Genomic DNA, 22,139 nt, shown 5'->3' on the forward strand with positions numbered 1-22,139 from the left:
GTTCCTGGCCCAGATGACAGACAGTCACAGACGAAGTGGACTATAAAGCTCACTTGGTTTCACAACACGGTTTGTAGAGAGTTGGAGCAGGACACCACAGAGGAGTGCCTAGTGAGGTACACGAGAGGGTACATCATGCATTTGATAGGAGGCTTCCTATTCCCAGATGCATCTGACTCTCGGGAGCATATCAGGTGGCTCCCCTTACTGGAGGAGCTTGATACGTGTGGCCAGTTATCGTGGGGCTCGGCTGTGCTGGCATGGATGTACCGCTAGATGTGCTGGGCCAGAGCATGGTCAGCGCAATTTGGGTGGGTGCGTCAGCTTGCTGCTATCCTGGGCTTATCACCATATTCCACTGGTATGGCCCGATGACTTTGATACTCGTTGATTTCCCCTGATGGAGAGGTATTATAAATATTTATAATAACCTTTCATATTATTATTACTTAGTTAATTAAATTGAGCGATACACAGGATGTACAAACCGCTTCCAATCAAGTCTTACATGAGAGCAAGCTACGAGGACGTGACGACAAGGAAGGTGAAGAGCCTGAAAATATCCACAGTTACACTTACCCTCATTAAGTAGCACCTGATAATTCTGTTTCCTGGACCCAGGAACTGCCGCTAACTCTTCAACCGTGAAGTTTGTGCTCGATCGATCAAACTGGTACACATTCATAGTATTCACGTGCTTAGAGTTGAATTCTATGGCCTTCACCAATGTCTGAGAGAATTCAACACCGACTTGAAGTTGGGCAAGTGCCTCGGAACCCTTCCTTGCAAATAGTTCACCCAATCGGAAATAACTTGACTTAATAAGAGCCCTGATCGGCAAATTGCGGGAATCCTTCATAATAGCGTTAATGCACTCGGAGATATTGGTCGTCATGTGACCAAATCGACGACCCTCGTCAGCATACTGTGCCCACTGTGACCGTGACATTTCTTCAAGTCAGTTTGTGATTGCTACATTTTTGCCCCTCAGTTGGCCAAAATAATGAGCAAACTTACGCTGCGACTTCGAATACGCTGCGTTAATCAGAACCTTCTTCAAGTCTTTGTTCTTAAAGTGAGTCATGAAGTTGGCTGCAATGTGTCTTGTACAAAATGCCTGGAAGGCGTGAGGTGGTTTCCATAAACTCCCTTCGGCGTAGTGCACCATCAATGGATTTGTGTCTGTCTGAAATCACTAAGAGCCCGGGGTGTGGTGTGACATGCTCCCGTAGGTACGACAGAAAGAACAACGACGCCTCCTTTGTCTCACCCTCAACAACGGCAAATGCAATAGGCAAAATGTTTGCATTGCCGTCTTGAGCTATGGCCATCAGCAAGGTCCCACCGTATTTACTATATAAGTGAGTGCCATCAATGGAAATAAGTGGCTTGCAATGCTTTAAAGCCTCAACACATGGTGAGAACTTTCAAAAGACTCGATGAAACATGATCGTGTCGGTGAAACCAGGCCAAGGCTGAGTCACTAGTTGCACCCAAGTACCTAAAGAGACATAATTAGTTGGCTTATTGTACACGTCTGAATTTTTTAAAAGTGAATAACCAAACTTGAAATAAATTTTATCAGGCACGTACATCTGCATAGCGAATAACCAACGAGGAAGCTCGTTGTATGACTCTTCCCAATCGCCATATATTCTAACAATGACTATGTTTTGCAAGCCAAACCTTTCTATAGGACGCCTTGTAACCAAAGTAATTCTCTACACCTCCTTGGATAACCCTGATGCTGATTGGATCGGTTTTGACCATCGTGAAAATGTGTTGTGCAATCACCTTCGAATCCAACCTATCATAGTATTATCCCATCGAAGTTTGCATGCAAGAATGAGTCCTAGTGTATCTCCTAACCTTCCACTTTTCTTTCTTTTGGCGATATGATATGAGTATGCTCCAATTACAACTGGGTCCAAACTGGATACACTGTGCATTGTACCTCAATTGGTCACTCTTTGCTATTTTGTAATCCGCAGCCCTCTTGATACTGTACTGCTTAACTGCCAACATGACTTCTTCTTTGTTCTTAAATTATTGTCCAACCTCAAACTCGTTGCTTGGATCCTCTTCAGGGCCTCCTTGGGTAAATGACCAATTCAAAGTCATTGCATCAAGATTCAACCTCGTGAAATGATCCGGTCGGTCATATGGTTAAGAAATGACAGGCTGTGTAAGGACGATTTGTGTGTCACCGTAGTAGTTCATCTCTTCTTCCTCATCACCATCATCAGGAATTTTAGGTGGTTCTTCATCAGCATCGTCTCCGTCGTCGGGGTTAACTTCATACTGATCCATCATCGGATCTCTGATAGCAGAACCATCATGACTTTCAACACCGTCGTCTATTAAGTCAACATAACGAACTTCAACATTACACCCCTCCTGACTACCCATAGGTGGCATATTTAGATCCACCATAGTGCTTCTGATAGTTCGTCTAACAGCTCCACTCAACGGACTATCATCGACAGTATCTGTAGATAATCCTCGACCACCTGTAATACCCGGTCTAACTGAAATTAATTAAATAATGAGTTAAATAGGAGCGAATATGGTTGGAAGATTTGGCAATTGGAATTTGATAATTTAAATATGATATTTGGATTCAGTGAATTTTTCCAAGTCAAAAAACATAGTTTTCTGCGTAAAAGTGCGCAGTGGAATTTTGACCGGCAGTACCGACTGATATCTGTCTGGTACTACAGCTGAGAAAATTGATTATGAGTAAATAAGATTAAGAAATGAGGAATTATAATTAAGGAAGGTAGAAATATTTAAAGTGCGATTTAGAGCGCTAATCTTAAAGGTTTTGGCCCAAAATTGGGCCAACAGACAAAAATAAGTGAACCGGGCCTAAGTGGGCTCAAGACCCAACATATATAAACATTAGTTATGAGCATTTCAGCTCATTTTACCCTAAAAAGAAGGGTTGGGGCGCTGAAATTGAGAAGAGAGAAGAGAAGAGAGAAAACCTAACTCTCTTTGATCTTCAAACCACCATAACTTGAGCTACAGAGCTTCGATTGACAAGCCGTTTGCGGCCACGCGTTGCTCTTCTCATCCTCTATAATTCTATCTAAGTTTGGTGGTGAGTATTTCATTCATCTTTGCCCAGTTTTCGAAATTCCCACTGTTACACGTTTTTGGATAGTTAGTGTTGAAGTCTTGTGATTTTGGGTGTTTAGGGATACTCCAACATGGATTCTAAGCGGGTTCTATCCCTACTTCATATGGGCTGAGGTAAGAAGTGCTCAAACCCTTGTGATTTGTCATTTTTATGAGCCCTAGGTTGATGTATGTATGTGATATTGGTTATGTTAGTGTATTTGGTGATGTTGGTGCACAATTGGGAGATTGGTATTGCTTGAGGAGCTTTGGTGAGGCTTGAAGCTAAGGTTGGTGAAGACTTCCAAAGAAGAGGCTCAATTTGTTTGGCTACAAGAGGTACGGTTTAAGTTTCATTTAAGTACCGTGTGTTGTGATGAGAATTCCTAGGCTAGATGCCCCTAGGATTAAGTTTGGATTGTGTAAATGGTTGGTGCTAATATGCATAGTTGGTATGTAATGTGAATTAATGATTGGGTTGAGAATTGTGTGGCCTTGTATGCTTGGTGTATTGAGAATTTGATGTACTGGGGTAATGAGTATTGATTTGTGGTTTATGCATTTAAATTGTGAAAATTGGGCCGGAGGCCGTGAATTTTGGGCCGGAGGCCAGAAAGAGGTAAGAAAGGTAAGTCGATGTGTGCATTGTGTGATGGCACAAGTGATTGGATGAATTTCAGATAATGAATATATGAATGATTAGGTTGGTTATTGAGTAATAAGGTTTGAGGAGTGAAGTGTGGAATCTGGTAATTTTGGGTAAAATTATGTAGATGAGGTATGTTTGGTTTTGGTTGAGATATATTATGTGGTCATATATGTGATTATGATTATTGATGCCTTGATGGTATGATGATGCATTAGAGATATGTATGTTGTGATATATGCTTGAGGAATGATTAAGGTTGATTTGTGGGTGAAACCACGTGCTAGTGAGTATGATATTGATTATGTATAATGAAGGTTGATTGGAAACGGTATTATTGGAAATTGGGATGAGGAAGGATGTATGACATGATATTGTGTTTGTCCTTTAGCCATTTGATTGAGAAGTGCTAAAATGGTTGGATGATGTTTTGTGAATTGTGAAAAAGTGTTAATGTGTGAGTTGAGGAGGCTTGATGTTGTTTTTGGTATATTTTGATCGATTTCAAAGAAAGGGATGAAATTGGCATGTTTTGGTTGATTTGGAAAATAGTTGAAAATGGCTTGTTTTGAAAATGGCACCTTGTGGTTTTGTATGAAAACATGGTTTTTAGACATATTTTGACGGGACATAACTTGGACTACGGATCTCTGTTTTGTGCCAAATTTGTTTAGAAATGAAATTGGATCCGAGATGTCCATGCCGTTCGAAGAACGGGTGAAAAATGATTTAAGATGAGAAAGTTATGTCCGTCGGAAGATTGGGGGTTGAATCTGTAAATTCTGCAGCTTTTAACTTAGAAAATTTTTAGCAGAACGACCCTCCACGCATAGGCGCACTTGGCGCGTACGCGCCATTCTTCAAGAAAGCACCATCCACGCGTGCGCGTGGTGTGCGCGGGTGCGTCGATGCGCTGCACCAAATGCCCAGCCATTTTTCCGAGAGTTGTGCCAGTTTTGTGCCTGAGGCACAAATGTATCCGCGCGTACGCGCGGCTGACGCGTGCGAGTCGTTTGGCTATTTTTCAACCCGCGCGTCCGCGTGTATGACGCTTGCGCGTCGATGAGTTTTGTGGCCATCCACGCGTGCGCGTGGAATGCGCGTACGCGTGGCCCTGTTTTCATGCCAAAGTTGATTTTTGAGTTTTAAAAGCCAAATCTCATACTTCTAAGCCTCCGATCTCACCCCTTATGTATTAAATCATTATGATATGCCTAGCAATGAGAAAGGAGCTAGGGGATGTGGTAACTTGCGATTGAAGCAAGGGGAAAAGTTATGATCAATGATGATCAAAGATGATTATATGAGATATGGAGGATGACGGTAGAAGTACCGTGTATGCCATGAGCCGAAGGGCTATATTTATTAATAAATGGCTGGTTCTTGATTGAACTATGAGCCGGATGGCTGAGTTATTGCCGGGTTATGGCAAAGCCATTATTGGTTATGGCTGAGTATAAAAGCATATATGATTAATGAATGAATGTGTTAAATGGATAACAATGGAGAATGTTGAAATGTGATGTGTGACCCCGGGTAGTAGGCAGTGGCGTTGTCCACTTGCTCCGGGTATGAAACGGGAAAGGATGTTTATGATAAATGAGTTTAATTATGGAGTTTTGAATAAATGAGTATTTGTGATACCTGGGTAGTAGTAAGAGTGGTGGTTCATCACGCTTGCTCCAGGTTAATGTTTGAGATTTGATAACAATGATGATTGCTTTTAAACTGAACAAATATATGTTTTGAGATCCTGGGCAGTAGCAAGGGTTGTGGTTCGTCCCACTTGCTCCAGGTCAGAGATTGTGACGCCTGGGTAGTAGCGGCAGTAGTGGTGGATCCACTCGCTCCAGGTTGAGCTGTTAAACACCCGCCTGGGTAGTAGCCATAGTAGTGGTTATTCCACTGGCTCTGGGTTGAGCGGGTAGTAGCAAAGGGGTTGTAGCTCAAACCTACTTACTCCGCAATGGGTGTTTCTGTCCAATGGTTAGCTACCAGGACATGTCGGGTTGGCTATATAACCGACGGATGATATCATCAGCCATAGGGCAGGCATTCATCATTTGCATATGTTTGAATTGTTTGGGTTTTCCTGTTGTTTGGATTTCTACATCATATATGCCATGTTACCTGACTATGTGCTACCTGTTCTACCTGTACCATACTTGTGCATTACTTGCATGTATTGCTTGTGTTTGTACAACTAAGAGGTCCCTCATGCTGGTGTCGGTGGATTTTGAGTGCTGTTCTTGATGAGATGAATTGATGATGCGATTGCATGATGATGATTATTGAATGAGATAATTGGAGCTCCCTGGGTAGACGCAGTGATGTGGTTTCACTAGCTCCAGGCGAGTGTATGATGTATTGATATAGAATTGCTGAGGCAGAACAACTGGTGATGGTTTTGCTTATGATTCTGAGTCTGATTCGTGGAAGAGTCAGCGAGTTGGGAAACATGTGAAACATGATTTAAATTTAGCACTCCCTTATGACAGTTGCCTATTCATGGATTAGCGAGAACCTAGGATGAATGATTGGTGAAGAAGTTTAGGATGCTTAGTGAGTTTTTATTGCAGTACATTGAATTTATTTGGCACTTTTACCATACTGGGAACCCATGGGCCCGGGGTTCTCATTCCGTATATATTTCAGATACAGGTCCAGGTGCTCAGAAGTGAGTTGTGGGTCGTCTGAGAGACGGCGAAGATCTTTATTTTCTCTACTTTGTGTTTTGCTTAGAATCTCTCCACCTTTGTTTTGGAAAGATTATATTATGTATTGTACTCTTTTGAATTTACCTGTAGAGGCTCTCATGTTTCCTTCGGGAGAGATTAGGATATACTGTTGTCAACTACTTTCTTACTGTACCCTAGCCGGCCTAAACTTCGTGGGTCGCGACTAGTGGCTATTTACTTATATTATATATATATATATATATATATATATATATATATATATATATATATATATATCTGTTATCTACCTCTTAATCTCCTCTACGCCTTGTCCGTATATCGTTTTCGGCTTCACGGTTTATCTTTTGTTGTCGAAACGTGAGTGATACGTCTTCGCGACTTTATTTCTACTCTTTTCAGGCTTCTCGATTAATACTCCTTTCGAAATTACCTATATTTATTTATTAAAAATCCACCTGAGAGTCGTACCACTGTAATATCTTTGACTTTTGACTCGAGCATAAGGATTTAAATATTAGGGTGTTACATTATGGTATCAGAGCAGTTCGTCCTCGTGAGCCTGAGGGATGGAACTGCTTATGCTTCAATGCATACTCTGAGTCTGTGCCTGTGCTAGTTAGGATATCTAACCGATACATCTAGCATGAAGTCCATGAGTGTACCTTTGGTACTTTGAAGCACTATACTTCCGATATTGAGACTGATCAACTTGATATCGATTGTTTGGTGTGTATAGGAACCAGATGGCGCCTCGTGGACCCGGTCGGGGACGTGAAAGAGGTCGTACTAATACGCAGGAATTGGAAATCAACCCGAATAACCCGGTAAATCTTATGGTGGCGTTGGAGAATATGGCTGCTGCTATGCAGGCCACCGCGGAGGCTCTTGGGCAACAGATAAACAATAATGGCAATGGCGGAAGGGAAGCTCAGGGCCCGATGACACTGGCAACCTTCTTAAAGGTTAATCCACCTAAGTTCAAGGGAACCACCAATTCGACTGAAGCTGATACTTGGTTTCAGGCCATGGAGCGAGCACTGCAAGCGCAGTTGGTGCCTGAAGAGCAGTGTGTTGAATTTGCTACCTATCTGCTCACGGGGGAAGCATCGCATTGGTGGCAAGGGGCTCGACGTCTCCTGCAACAGGGGAATGATCCTATCACTTGGGATGCCTTCCAGGTGGAATTCTATAAGAAGTACTTTCCGAATTCCGCTAGGACAGCCAAGGAATTGGAGTTACTGCAGCTAAAGCAAGGTGCTATGTCCGTATCTGAGTATACAGACAAATTTGAGGAGCTATTCAGGTTTTCCCGCATGTGTCAAGGAGCTTCTGGAGACTTCGAGGAATGGAAATGCATTAAGTATGAAGTAGGGCTCCGGAGCGACATCTTAAGTTCAGTGGGACCAATGGAGATCCGAACTTTTTCAGAGTTGGTGAATAAGAGCAGAATTGCTGAAGAGTGTGTGAAAAGGAGGGTTGCAGAGAAAGGAAGTCATAGAGAACACAACCAAGGATTCGCACCAAGGGGTCGAGAGTTTAAGGAGAGAGGATACGTACAACATTTTCCCCAAGGACAGAATAACCTTGCGACGAGTGAGGAGTCCCAAAGGAATGGTAAGGGAAAACGGGCAGCGGCTGCTTCTGATGTTTCAAGCTGTCAGAGATGTGTAAGTCATCACCCAAATAGGCCGTGCCAATTGGGGTTAGGTGTATGTTACAAGTGCGGGTTACCAGGGCATGTATCAAGAAATTGCCAACAAGGAGAGAGTCAGGATGCGGGCCGATTGTGACAGTAAGATTGAGGTAATTGCCTTAATACAAATGGATAAATGCCTGTGATGTAAATGACTTTCTGTTGAGAATGATATGTTGTGTTTGTTATGAAGTTGGTTGATTTCTGGATTTTTGGTGAAACGGATTGAACCCGTGACTTTTAGTTCCTTTGATTTAAATAGATAAGGGATGGTCCTAAATGATGGATTTGGAAACGTTGATTTGAATTGTCGGTCAAGTTAAGTGGTGGTTTATTATTTGAGCAAATAAGTGATGGAACTAATACTTGACGAGAAATCAAGGTGGCATAGCGGAAGCTTGCTAAAGCGTAGCATAGTATGGTAATAATAAGGAAAAGTGGAGTATGATTGGAAATGCTTTATGCTTCGAGTACTTAAAAGTTTAGTGAGCTTATGCAGATAATGATTCCAGATAATTGGAATTAATTGCGGCTGTGAGCCTTGATGGTTCTGAAACGGATGAGGAAATTATCATTGATGCGTAATCGGATTTAGATGATGATTGAGTGCAAGTTGTCGTGTTCGAGAGATGAGTGCTATGATGTTTGGTCATGGTGACCTTGGATTTAAATCAAGATTTATAATGATTGGTTTCAGAGGAATAGTTTGGAAACCTTTAAATTGCAATGCTGATGCGGTACTGAGATTGGTTTGAGGGAACCCGTGACGGGTGGTAAACTCCAATTTTTGGGAAGGTGCTGTTAGATTTTTTTTCTTTTTCCAAGAATTTGAAGGAGTGTTGGTTATAGTTTCGAGAAGGACCTTTGATTTGAATAACTTTAACAAAAGAGATGTGTTTCAAATGCTTTTATAGATTATTAAAGTAAGCTGGATTCTTAAGATTTTGTCAGCTTGCTAGTCCAAACTCATTTGAATTCTAAAGACGAAGAAGGCTTTGATTAATTATAGTGATGTGGGATGATGGCTATGATTAACAATGATGGCAATATTATTGATGACATGATTTGAGATTTAATAGGATGTGAGTTGATGAGACGATAAAAGTAAGGAACGAGGCTGTTGGTCGGTGTTGAACGAATGACCGAGACCGTCGGAGATAGAGAAATCAGAGCGCGACAACGGAGGTGCGCAGAGTAAAAGGACCCTGGAACTGTTATGCGTTGGATATAAAGGCAGACTACGCTCGCGTACTCGCAGTGATGGATGGAATTTTCGAGGGAGAAAATTTCTGTTAGGGGGTAGAATGTAATACCCGGTCTAACTGAAATTAATTAAATAATGAGTTAAATAGGAGCGAATATGGTTGGAAGATTTGGCAATTGGAATTTGATAATTTAAATATGATATTTGGATTCAGTGAATTTTTCCAAGTCAAAAAACATAGTTTTTTGCGTAAAAGTGCGCAATGAAATTTTGACCGGCAGTACCGACTGAGATCTGTCTGGTACTACAGCTGAGAAAATTGATTATGAGTAAATAAGATTAAGAAATGAGGAATTATAATTAAGGAAGGTAGAAATATTTAAAGTGCGATTTAGAGCGCTAATCTTAAAGGTTTTGGACCAAAATTGGGCCAACGGACAAAAATAAGTGAACCGGGCCTAAGTGGGCTCAAGACCCAACATATATAAACATTAGTTATGAGCATTTCAGCTCATTTTACCCTAAAAAGAAGGGTTGGGGCGCTGAAATTGAGAAGAGAGAAGAGAAGAGAGAAAACCTAACTCTCTTTGATCTTCAAACCACCATAACTTGAGCTACAGAGCTCCGATTGACGAGCCTTTTGCGGCCACGCATCGCTCTTCTCATCCTCTATAATTCTATCTAAGTTTGGTGGTGAGTATTCCATTTATCTATGCCCAGTTTTCGAAATTCTCCACTGTTACACATTTTTGGATAGTTAGTGTTGAAGTCTTGTGATTTTGGGTGTTTAGGGATACTCCAACATGGATTCTAAGCGGGTTCTATCCCTACTTCATATGGGCTGAGGTAAGAAGTGCTCAAACCCTTGTGATTTGTCATTTTTATGAGCCCTAGGTTGATGTATGTATGTAATATTGGTTATGTTAGTGTATTTGGTGATGTTGGTGCACAATTGAGAGATTGGTATTGCTTGAGGAGCTTTGGTGAGGCTTGAAGCTAAGGTTGGTGAAGACTTCCAAAGAAGAGGCTCAATTGGTTTGGCTACAAGAGGTACGGTTAAAGTTTCATTTAAGTACCGTGTGTTGTGATGAGAATTCCTAGGCTAGATGCCCCTAGGATTAAGTTTGGATTGTGTAAATGGTTGGTACTAATATGCATAGTTGGTATGTAATGTGAATTAATGATTGGGTTGAGAATTGTGTGGCCTTGTATGCTTGGTGTATTGAGAATTTGATGTACTGGGGTAATGAGTATTGATTTGTGGTTTATGCATTTAAATTATGAAAATTGGGCCGGAGGCCGTGAATTTTGGGCCGGAGGCCGGAAAGAGGTAAGAAAGGTAAGTCGATGTGTGCATTGTGTGATGGCACAAGTGATTGGATGAATTTCAGATAATGAATATATGAATGATTAGGTTGGTTATTGAGTAATAAGGTTTGAGGAGTGAAGTGTGGAATCTGGTAATTTTGGGTAAAATTATGTAGATGAGGTATGTTTGGTTTTGGTTAAGATATATTATGTGGTTATATATGTGATTATGATTATTGATGCCTTGATGGTATGATGATGCATTAGAGATATGTATGTTGTGATATATGCTTGAGGAATGATTAAGGTTGATTTGTGGGTGAAACCACGTGCTAGTGAGTATGATATTGATTATGTATAATGAAGGTTGATTGGAAACGGTATTATTGGAAATTGGGATGAGGAAAGATGTATGACATGATATTGTGTTTGTCCTTTAGCCATTTGATTGAGAAGTGCTAAAATGGTTGGATGATATTTTGTGAATTGTGGAAAAGTGTTAATGTGTGAGTTGAGGAGGCTTGATGTTGTTTTTGGTATATTTTGATTGATTTCAAAGAAAGGGATGAAATTGGCATGTTTTGGTTGATTTGGAAAATAGTTGAAAATGGCTTGTTTTGAAAATGGCACCTTGTGGTTTTGTATGAAAACATGGTTTTTGGGCATATTTTGACGGGACATAACTTGGACTACGGATCTCTGTTTTGTGCCAAATTTGTTTAAAAATGAAATTAGATCCGGGATGTCCATGCCGTTCAAAGAACGGGTGAAAAAAGATTTAAGATGAGAAAGTTATGTCCGTCGGAAGATTGGGGGTTGAATTTGTAAATTATGCAGCTTTTAACTTAGAAAATTTTTAGCAGAACGACCTTCCACGCGTAGGCGCACTTGGCGCGTATGCACCGTTCTTCAAGAAAGCACCATCCACGCGTGCGCGTGGTGTGCGCGGGCGCGTCGATGCGCTGCACCAAATGCCCAGCCATTTTCCCGAGAGTTGTGCCAGTTTTGTGCCTGAGGCACAAATGTATCCGCACGTACGCGCGGCTGACGCATGCGCGTCGTTTGGCTATTTTTCAACCCGCGCGTCCGTGTGTATGACGCTTGCGCGTCGATGAGTTTTGTGGCCATCCACGCGTGCGCGTGGAGTGCGCGTATGCGTGGCCCTGTTTTCATGCCAAAGTTGATTTTTGAGTTTTAAAAGCCAAATCTCATACTTCTAAGCCTCCGATCTCACCCCTTATGTATTAAATCATTATGATATGCCTAGCAATGAGAAAGGAGCTAGGGGATGTGGTAACTTGCGGTTGAAGCAAGGGAAAAAGTTATGATCAATGATGATCAAAGATGATTATATGAGATATGAAGGATGACGGTGGAAGTACCGTGTATGCCATGAGCCGAAGGGCTATATTTATTGATAAATGGCTGGTTCTTGATTGAACCATGAGCCGGATGGCTGAGTTATTGCCGGGTTATGGCAAAGCCATTATTGGTTATGGCTGAGTATAAAAGCATATATGATTAATGAATGAATGTGTTAAATGGATAACAATGGAGAATGTTGAAATGTGATGTGTGACCCCGGGTAGTAGGCAGTGGCGTTGTCCACTTGCTCCGGGTATGAAACGGGAAAGGATGTTTATGATAAATGAGTTAAATTATGGAGTTTTGAATAAATGAATATTTGTGATACCTGGGTAGTAGTAAGAGTGGTGGTTCATCACGCTTGCTCCAGGTTAATGTTTGAGATTTGATAACAATGATGATTGCTTTTAAACTAAACGAATATATGTTTTGAGATCCTGGGCAGTAGCAAGGGTTGTGGTTCGTCCCACTTGCTCCAGGTCAGAGATTGTGACGCCTGGGTAGTAGCGGCAGTAGTGGTGGATCCACTCGCTCCAGGTTGAGCTGTTAAACACCCGCCTGGGTAGTAGCCACAGTAGTGGTTATTTCACTGGCTCTGGGTTGAGCGGGTAGTAGCAAAGGGGTTGTAGCTCAAACCTACTTGCTCCGCAATGGGTGTTTCTGTCCAATGGTTAGCTACCAGGACATGTCGGGTTGGCTATATAACCGACGGATGATATCATCAGCCATAGGGCAGGCATTCATCATTTGCATATGTTTGAATTGTTTGGGTTTGCCTGTTGTTTGGATTTCTACATCATATATGCCATGTTACCTGACTATGTGCTACCTGTTCTACCTGTACCATACTTGTGCATTACTTGCTTGTATTGCTTGTGTTTGTACAACTAAGAGGTCCCTCATGCTGGTGTCGGTGGATTTTGAGTGCTGTTCTTGATGAGATGAATTGATGATGCGATTGCATGATGATGATTATTGAATGAGATAATTGGAGCTCCCTGGGTAGACGCAGTGATGTGGTGTCACTAGCTCCAGGCGAGTGTATGATGTATTGATATAGAATTGCTGAGGCAGAACAACTGGTGATGGTTTTGCTTATGATTCTGAGTCTGATTCGTGGAAGAGTCAGCGAGTTGGGAAACATGTGAAACATGATTTAAATTTAGCACTCCCTTATGACAGTTGCCTATTCATGGATTAGCGAGAACCTAGGATGAATGATTGGTGAAGAAGTTTAGGATGCTTAGTGAGTTTTTATTGCAGTACATTGAATTTATTTGGCACTTTTACCGTACTGGGAACCCATGGGCCCGGGGTTCTCATTACGTATATATTTCAGATACAGGTCCAGATGCTCAGAAGTGAGTTGTGGGTCGTCTGAGAGACGGCGAAGATCTTTATTTTCTCTACTTTGTGTTTTGCTTAGAATCTCTTCACCTTTGTTTTGGAAAGATTATATTATGTATTGTACTCTTTTGAATTTGCCTGTAGAGGCTCTCATGTTTCCTTCGGGAGAGATTAGGATATACTGTTGTCAACTACTTTCTTACTGTACCCTAGCCGGCCTAAACTTCGCGGGTCGCGACTAGTGGCTATTTACTTATATATATATATATATATATATATGTTATCTACCTCTTAATCTCCTCTACGCCTTGTCCGTATATCGTTTTCGACTTCACGGTTTATCTTTTGTTGTCGAAACGTGAGTGATACGTCTTCGCGACTTTATTTCTACTCTTTTCAGGCTTCTCGATTAATACTCCTTTCGAAATTACCTATATTTATTTATTAAAAATCCACCTGAGAGTCGTACCACCGTAATATCTTTGACTTATGACTCGAGCATAAGGATTTGAATATTAGGGTGTTACACCACCCACCTCAACGAGATACACGAGTAATTCCAACAGATGAACATTTGACCATCGGTTGTGCCACGACCTTATAAGCCGTACGTCCTCGTTGTCGCGCAAACGGTACCCAATTAAAGAAAATAAAAATATTTCTCACAACCGTGGTCTGATAAATATAATAGCAACAGAGACAATACAACTGTAATATACCTTTTATAAAACAAACTGCCATCAATTTTGGTCGGATATATGTAGTAAATTTTTTTTACCCTTTTTGCCTCTTGTTGCCCGACGGAATACAATATAAAATTCTTCATATAGGTAATTATCAGTTGTCCCGATCTAAAAATGATTGAACCTTCTTCGTCATACACTATTTTACCATCGTAATGAATGGATAACAATGGATTCTTTGATATCGTAGAGAAAATATCAACAGTCAAAAAAAGAAAATGAACAACAAAATTGTGCTATTCTGATCTGCACATCAACATGTATGCTTTTATTTTGAAAACCTATCATACGGTTCAGGGGGTGTGCGACGAACTCTATATAAATTATAGAGTTCCGAGAGTATGGCGAACTTGCCCTAATTACCAAAAAAAAAAATCATATTTTTGAAAATAAAACTAAAATATCTTATTTGGAGAATTATTAAATTTTTTTATTTTATTTAAAAAAAAAAAAAATCCCTTTTCACCGTGTCTGATCCTTTTGTGAAAACCGGTCGAAGTTCAGTTTGGTTCTCGGCCAGTTTAATGGGTTTTTTTAATAGTTTTTAAAATGACGATTTTCAGCATGGACCTAACCATAAAGTTCTCCGATTTCCGGTCGAACTGCTCCGACCGGCCGATCCAATCCAGTTTTCAGAACCATGCGGCTTAATCCCCTTTCGCTCACCCGTCTCGGGCAGCCACACTTCCCCCATCTCTCAACGCTGCGCATCAATCTTCTTCCCCTTCTGTCCGTCGCCATCTTCATCCACCCAGTGCCGCCGCAACCCACCGAACCCCACCCAGTTCTTCTTCTTCCCCTCGAGCCCCACACACACCCACCGAAGCCAGCCTCTCCTCCCTTCTTTTTCTTCCTTTTCTTCCCCTTTCCCCTTCGGCTTCACCATCACATCTCAGTCCTCAGAGCCGCCGAACCGCCATCTTCTTCGAGCTCCACCATCACCGTCGGCCTCTCCTCCACCCACCATCATAAACCCACCGAAGCCTTTCCCCTGTTTCTCGCCTCGAATCAGAACCCACCGGCGTCAGCCCCTTACTCCTCCCTTCTTCTCTTCCTTTTCTTCTTCTCCCTCGACTGAGCCACCACCGCCGTCGAGCCCTTCCCCTCTGTGACCCAGGATCGCGGCGACTCTCTCTCACAGACCTCCTTCTCTGTCTCTCTCCATCTCCCTGTTTCGCGAACTAGAGTCACCACAAGCGCTGCCTCTCCCTCTAATCCAGCATCGAGGAGCTCACCTCTGTTTCTCCACCGCATTGCCCTCCGAGACGCACTCCATCCCTGTTCTCCAGTTTCCGGCCAGCAATCCACCAACGCCGGCACCACCCTGAAGCTGCAACACCACCCGGTGACGCCGCTGGTCACTGCCACTACAATTGCATCTTCCCTCCCTGATCATTTCTTACTCTGTTCTTCATTACAGGTTCTTGAACAACTCTTTTTCAATTCCTTTAATTTTAGTTTAATTTGGTTTAGCTTCAATTAGAGTTTTAATTTTAATTTTTGAATCAGTTTTAAAGTTAGTTCAGTTTAGTTTTCTAATCTTAGTGGATTTAGGTTGATTAAGTTAGGTTAGATTTAATACATTAGGTTTTAGATTGTTGAAGTGTTTGGAATTGTCTGATTGTGTTAATTGCTGTGTTGATCACTATTTTGCTGAGAAATTATTGCTGTGATTGTTTGATTGTATGGAGATTCTCTGTTTTACTGCTGATTTTGATGAATTTTGATGCTGAAATTGTTCCAGTGATGTTTGATTGCGTTAATTCACTGCGTTAAGGTTGTTTTTGCCGAAAACTTGCTGCTGTTAGTTGGATTTAGAGTAGAATTAGGATTTTTGGGTGTTAGTTTGTTCGTAATTAATCATGCTATTATGATTCTTGTGTTTGAATTTCATTTGGTTCGGATTGTTTGCTGATTTGCTGCTGAGTTTCTGCAATGTGTTGTTGATTTTGTGTAATTGATGCTGAATTTGGTGAATTGAAGTTGAAAGAAGGCTTGGTTGTGTTATTTGAGTTGTTTGATGCATTTGCACACCACGTGTTCGATAAACTGTCTCAGAGAACTTTTAATGAATCTTTGGTTCAATCTTTGAAAATCAATGTTCGTTTGCATGTAATTATTCTTAATATGCATTGATGTGATTGTAAATGTTTATTCTTGATTCTTTGACGGATATTGGAGCTGAATTTGTGTTATATATGGTGAATTGTGTGAATTGATGTTGAAAAGAATGCTTGTTAGTGCTATTTTGTGTTGTTTATGCCTTTGGAAGCCAAGTATTCGATAAAATGTATGACTATCTTGGATTTTGAATTACATGTTGTAGCTATCATGTGATTTAAAATGCTTGATTCTTTGGCATGATTCATTGTTGAGATGAATATTTGTGATAAAGAATTGGGTAAAGTGCTAAAAATTTTTCATTGATTGAGTTTTGAGTACATGTGTTGTCTGTAAATGTCATGTTGGTTTCTTTGAAATTTGAATTTCAATCACTACATATCATATGCTAAAACTCTTCTTTTGCACAATCCATCACAAGTGCATCAATTCTTTGATTGCCTAAATGTCCTTAAGCTCTTTTAACTTGTTTGTTTGTTTTATTTTGCCAGTATTATTTAAGGCATCTTAGGCATACTAAAATGAGTGAATTCAATGCTTGCTTTGTACATGTGTGACATATAGCTTTTCAAGAGCTAGTGTGAGTTATAAACCGCTCGCAAACTTAAAATTCATGAACTATTCTTCATTGTAATTTGTTCTCCAGTTCTTCTGGCCTCGTCACCTCCGTCATAGCATCTCCCTCCTCCTTTCCAATGGAGGCCTCAGGTTTGTTTTGATTTTCTTTGTTCTGATTCTGATTTTTTTGAAATTCTGGTTTACTCTTGTTGATTCTGATTTGTAATAAATATTTGACTGGGTTATTCTTGATTCTTTGGTTGGGTTGTTGATTCTAATTTTATTTTTTAATTTTAAATTTTTTTGTTCTGTTCTATTGATTATATTTCAATTCTGTTTTTTCAATGTAAATGCAGGAAAAGAGAAGGTGAATGAGAAAGAATTTGTGAAATTGTTGCAGCCTTGCAGGACATGGAACTTTTTTTTGAATAAGTGACATAAAAACCAAAAACCGAATCTAACCAATTAAAGGTTTGGTTGGTCTCCCAAAAAAAGTCGAACCAAATCAAACCGAATATTTTATGTGTAATTAGTTCGGATGACTTTTCTTCTAAAAACCGAACCAAACCGCAAACGAACACCCCTACTCGCACCCACACACCCACTCAAATATCTTTCCCTCGCTTATCCTCACATACACAACCTCTGCAATTTACACAACTCATTACGACTTTGCTTAATTCTCAAATGAGAAGCAAACCATGAACGGAATACTACAACCTCTTCCTTCATCATCACAAACAACCTCACCTCCTCCTCTTGCTTCTTATTCCTCTAAACCATACCCATTCCCTTACACTTTCCCTTCTCCATTCAAATTCCCCACCACGTGCTCCTCCCTCGCGTGCACCCCCTCCCCCACCACCATCACCACCAAGCTCACACACCTCACAACCACAGCCGAAAGCCAAGACCAGAACCTTCTCTATCTTTTACGTCAGCGAAAAACAGAAGAAGCATGGGAACTGTACTCTAATCTTCAACACCTTCCAAATTCAACATGTTTGAGTCGCTTAGTTTCTCAGCTTTCTTTTCAGAAAACCATTTCGGGGCTCAAGCGCGCCCAGTCTATTGTCACGCGCCTCCGACATGAACGCCAGCTCCACCGCCTCGATGCCAACTGCCTCGGACTCCTTGCTGTCGCCGCCTCCAACGCCGGTCACACGCTCTACGCCGCCTCCGTCCTCAAGTCCATGCTCCGTTCCGGCTACCTCCCTAACGTCAAGGCCTGGTCAGCCGTTGTCAGCCGCCTCGCCTCTTCCGATGAGAATGGCCCCGCCGAGGCTCTCCGTCTTTTCAAGGGCGTCACCCGCCGCCTTCGAAAACTCTCCAGTGGCGGTGTAGTCGCCGCAGCATCAATGCCTGACACCGCCGCATTCAATGCGGTGCTTAATGCCTGTGCCAATTTGGGTGACTCTAACATGTTCTTGCAGATGTTCAATGAAATGCCTCAATACGACGTCGTTCCTGATGCGTTCAGTTACAACATTTTGATGAAGCTGTGTTGTAGAACTGGTAGGAAGCACTTGCTTGTTTATGTTTTGGAGAGGATTCTTCAATTAGGGATTCCGTTTTGTGTCACAACTTTGCATTGCATTGTTGCCTCTTATGTTGATCTTGGCGATTTAGAAACTGCTGAGAGATTGGTTCAAGCAATGAGGGAAGGAAGAAGGGATCTTTCTAGGATAATAAGGGAAAGAGAAAGAGAAATTGAGTTGAATTTAGAAGAATTAAGTGAGAGTGATGATAATGATGCTGATGTTGACGTTGAGAATGCTTTTGCGAAATTGCTTCCGAATTTCATGGAATCTAACAGTTGCAATGATTTACCGGTTTTGCCAAAAGCTTATGCTCCAAATACTAGAATGTACACCACCCTGATGAAGGGTTATATGAAGGCTGGGAGGGTTACTGATACTGTGAGGATGCTAGAGGCAATGCGCCGGCAGGACGATGCTGGTAGCCATCCTGATCATGTTTCTTATACCACCGTGGTTTCGGCACTTGTGAAGGCTGGTTACATGGACAGGGCACGGCAAGTTCTTGCTGAAATGATGAGGATTGGCGTGGCGGCGAATCGGGTAACATATAATGTTCTTCTTAAGGGTTATTGCAATCAATTTCAGATAGATAAAGCAAGAGAGTTGATTAAGGAGATGGTTGATGATAGAGGTATTCAGCCTGATGTGGTGTCCTATAATATACTCATTGATGGGTGCATATTGGTTGATGACAGTGCTGGGGCTCTCGGCTTCTTCAATGAAATGAGAACAAGAGGGATAGCTCCCACCAAGATTAGTTACACGACTTTGATGAAAGCTTTCGCATTCTCTGGTCAGCCGAAGCTGGCTCACAAGGTCTTCGATGAAATGTTGAATGATCCTCGAGTGAAGGTGGATGTGATCGCATGGAACATGTTGGTCGAAGGGTATTGTAGGTTGGGTTTGGTTGAAGAAGCAAAGAAAGTGATTCAAAAGATGAAGGACGAGGGGTTCCACCCTGATGTGGGAACTTACGGAAGCTTTGCAAATGGAATCGCATTGGCAAGAAGGCCAGGAGAGGCACTTTTGCTTTGGAATGAAGTGAAGGAGAGGTGGGAGATGGTAAAAAAAGGTTCGAAACATAATTCTTGTGTTCCTCCATTGAAGCCAGATGAAGGGCTTTTGGATACCTTGGCTGATATATGTGTGAGGGCTGCATTCTTTAGAAAGGCTTTGGAGATTGTGGCTTGCATGGAAGAAAATGGTATATCTCCAAACAAGACCAAGTTTACTAGAATCTATGTGGAGATGCATTCAAGAATGTTCACGAGCAAGCATGCTTCAAGGGCAAGGCAAGACAGGAGAATAGAGAGGAAAAGGGCAGCTGAGGCTTTTAAGTTTTGGCTTGGGTTGCCAAATTCTTATTATGGAAGTGAGTGGAGGTTAGAACCTATTGAGGGCTATGATGATACCACCTCCTCATAGTTTTATTTATGCATCTCCACCATCCAACCAACTGATCAAGGCCATACTGGAGGCAATGGCTCAGTTTATGGTGCGAACTATGGCTACTGAACTGGGCAGTTCTACAAAATCTGCTCATTGTTAATAGTGTAGAATGCTAGGAACAGATTGATGTAATAATTTGACAAACATTAGGACACACTGCTACTTCTTTTTCTTATTCTTTTGATTTTCCTGAATTTGTAATTAACTAACTGTGATTTTTGTATACTTTCTGTTTGTATTGGTAGTCATTTGGAAAGGCTAGACAGACTCTCCATGGTCGGATGTATTATTTACCTGTCTTGGAAAGTTGGTGCACCAATGACCATATGATGTTACTTGCTTTGCGTCAATTAAGTGTAATTTCTTTCAATGGGTCCATAATTACGTGCTAGTTAAATATAAAGTCATTGATATTCGAGAATTAACATGAAATGTGGGTGAAGTTATGCTTAATTAATTAGAGTTAGCTTTGCATATAATATGATTAGTTATTTGGGGCGTTTCTGTCTGAAACAGATCAATTTTTGGGAAAGCTATGGAAGGTACCTTGTTTTTTCTCCGATTTTGAAGGCGACGAAGCATTCAGTTTTGCAATTAACTCATGTTTTGGATGTTTGTGGGTATTGGCTCAATTTGAGTAAACAGCTTAATTAAATTCTTTTTGAAAAAATAACTTAAATAATAAAAATTTATATTAAAAATAGTTTATAAATAAGTTATTTTGTATTTGGTTTTTTAGTTTTAAAAATACTTATTTTAAAAAAAATGTGATAAAAAAAATTTTATTATAAAAGAAATTATTTTTTTTAATTTCTCTATAAGCACTTAAATAGTTTTTTAAAAAATTATAATTTAATTTTAAAAATTACACTAGACATTAGTACTACTACTTTTCATAAGTTAAAAGCTCAAAAAAAAATAATTTTTTAAGCTTTTCAAACGGACCCATAGTGTGTTTTTGATTTTTTGGAAATATGATCTTTGTAGTGTTAAATTATTGTGTGCTTCTTTTACAGTTAAATTATTTAATTAAAATTTTTTATTTTAAACTTAACTCTCCTGCGTTAGTTACAAATAATTTCAAATTTTAAAAAGTTCAAATTTTAAATTTTTTAATTTTCAATTTTAAAATTAATTCTGCTACATTTGTTAATTCAAATTTTATAATTTCACAATATATTAATAATTTCAAATTTTAAATTTGAGGTTTATTTGTTAATTTAAAAAATTACAAACTAATATCAATTTTGATAAATCCTAAAACCCTAAACCAACATTAGCTGAATAATAATGGCAACATTTTTAATTAACTAAAAACAATCTAATTTATTTTATTTTTAAACTACAAATTCAAATTTTTTTAGTATTTATTTTCAAGTCATTTAATTTATACTTTTTTTTGTCAAATTTAAATTAATATTCACTAATTTAAAAATTGTAAAGTAAAACTTTTTTTCAAAACCAAATATATATCACTAACAATATAAGCATAATATATGACTGTTTATTTTCATATTACGTATTTAGTGTATATTAGAACTTTTAATTAAATTTAAAATAAAACATACCAGATATCATTACACTATACACACTAAGTCATCAAATTCACCAATTATTTTGGCAACAATCACCTAATGCTCAATTATATCACCACGAATGTCAACAATCACCTAATTTATACACCCTAAATTATAAATCACACTCGCTAATCCATCAACACTAAACACTAATTTCTTAACTCAAAACCTTATTTTTTAATTTTGAAATCCTAAATATATGTATTTATTTTTCTTTTCTTTTTTTTTTGGCCATGATTTGCCCTCCAATAAACACATTTTGTATTATATTTCTTCTAAAGTGTTTATTTTTATGTAATCCTAAACACTTAATATTTTTTTAATTTTAAAATCCTAAATATATGTATTTATTTTTCTTTTTTTTTAATTTTTTTTTAATTCTGGAACCTTAAATATATGTATTACTTTTCTTTTAGTAAAGTACTTTTTTTTTAATTCTGAAACCCCCAAACATAGCCTACAAACACTAAAGCAAGTCCATAATTTCTTTCAAGCTCAACAATAAAAAGCCAATTGTAACAAAAATATGTACCCACAAAATGTCAAAAAATTGAAAAACTTAATCACTTTCATTAAAACATAACCAAACTATCCTAATTGGGTTCATTTTTTTAGTTATTGTAAAAAATCTGGTGTAATGCCTTAATATTGGAAGTGAGGGTGTTTTGCAAAACTATGGCGGCGGGAGAATTCGCACTCTGCGAATTGTCAGGAGCAGATTCTGTCTGCCACAGCCATGAGGACAATACGCAAAGGGCGGATTGTAAT

The 22,139-nt window shown here is 39.8% G+C and overlaps 1 protein-coding gene across 2 annotated transcripts; it reads left to right on the forward strand.

The window, feature by feature from the left end:
• Positions 1-14,703: 14,703 nt before the first annotated feature.
• On the forward strand, positions 14,704-20,164 carry HCF152 (Tetratricopeptide repeat (TPR)-like superfamily protein). 2 transcript variants are annotated; one of them, XM_088510282.1, is made up of 3 exons: positions 14,786-15,545; positions 16,893-16,954; positions 17,161-20,164. In XM_088510282.1, the coding sequence occupies exon 3, from the start codon at positions 17,506-17,508 to the stop codon at positions 19,768-19,770; it is 2,265 nt and encodes a 754-aa protein (XP_088366408.1). In that variant the 5' UTR covers positions 14,786-15,545; positions 16,893-16,954; positions 17,161-17,505; the 3' UTR covers positions 19,771-20,164. The 2 variants fall into 2 exon arrangements, with proteins under 2 accessions (XP_088366407.1, XP_088366408.1); XM_088510281.1 differs by lacking the exon at positions 16,893-16,954 and having other exon boundaries at positions 14,704-15,545.
• Positions 20,165-22,139: the final 1,975 nt, after the last annotated feature.

Source organism: Arachis ipaensis, chromosome B10 (assembly GCF_059453495.1).
Source record: "Arachis ipaensis isolate K30076 ecotype BB chromosome B10, ASM5945349v1, whole genome shotgun sequence".
Classification (NCBI taxonomy): domain Eukaryota; kingdom Viridiplantae; phylum Streptophyta; class Magnoliopsida; order Fabales; family Fabaceae; genus Arachis; species Arachis ipaensis.

Bases quoted from the DNA above. Each gene is read 5' to 3' on its own strand.
- HCF152 (XM_088510281.1), top strand. From the start codon at position 17,506: ATGAACGGAATACTACAACCTCTTCCTTCATCATCACAAACAACCTCA.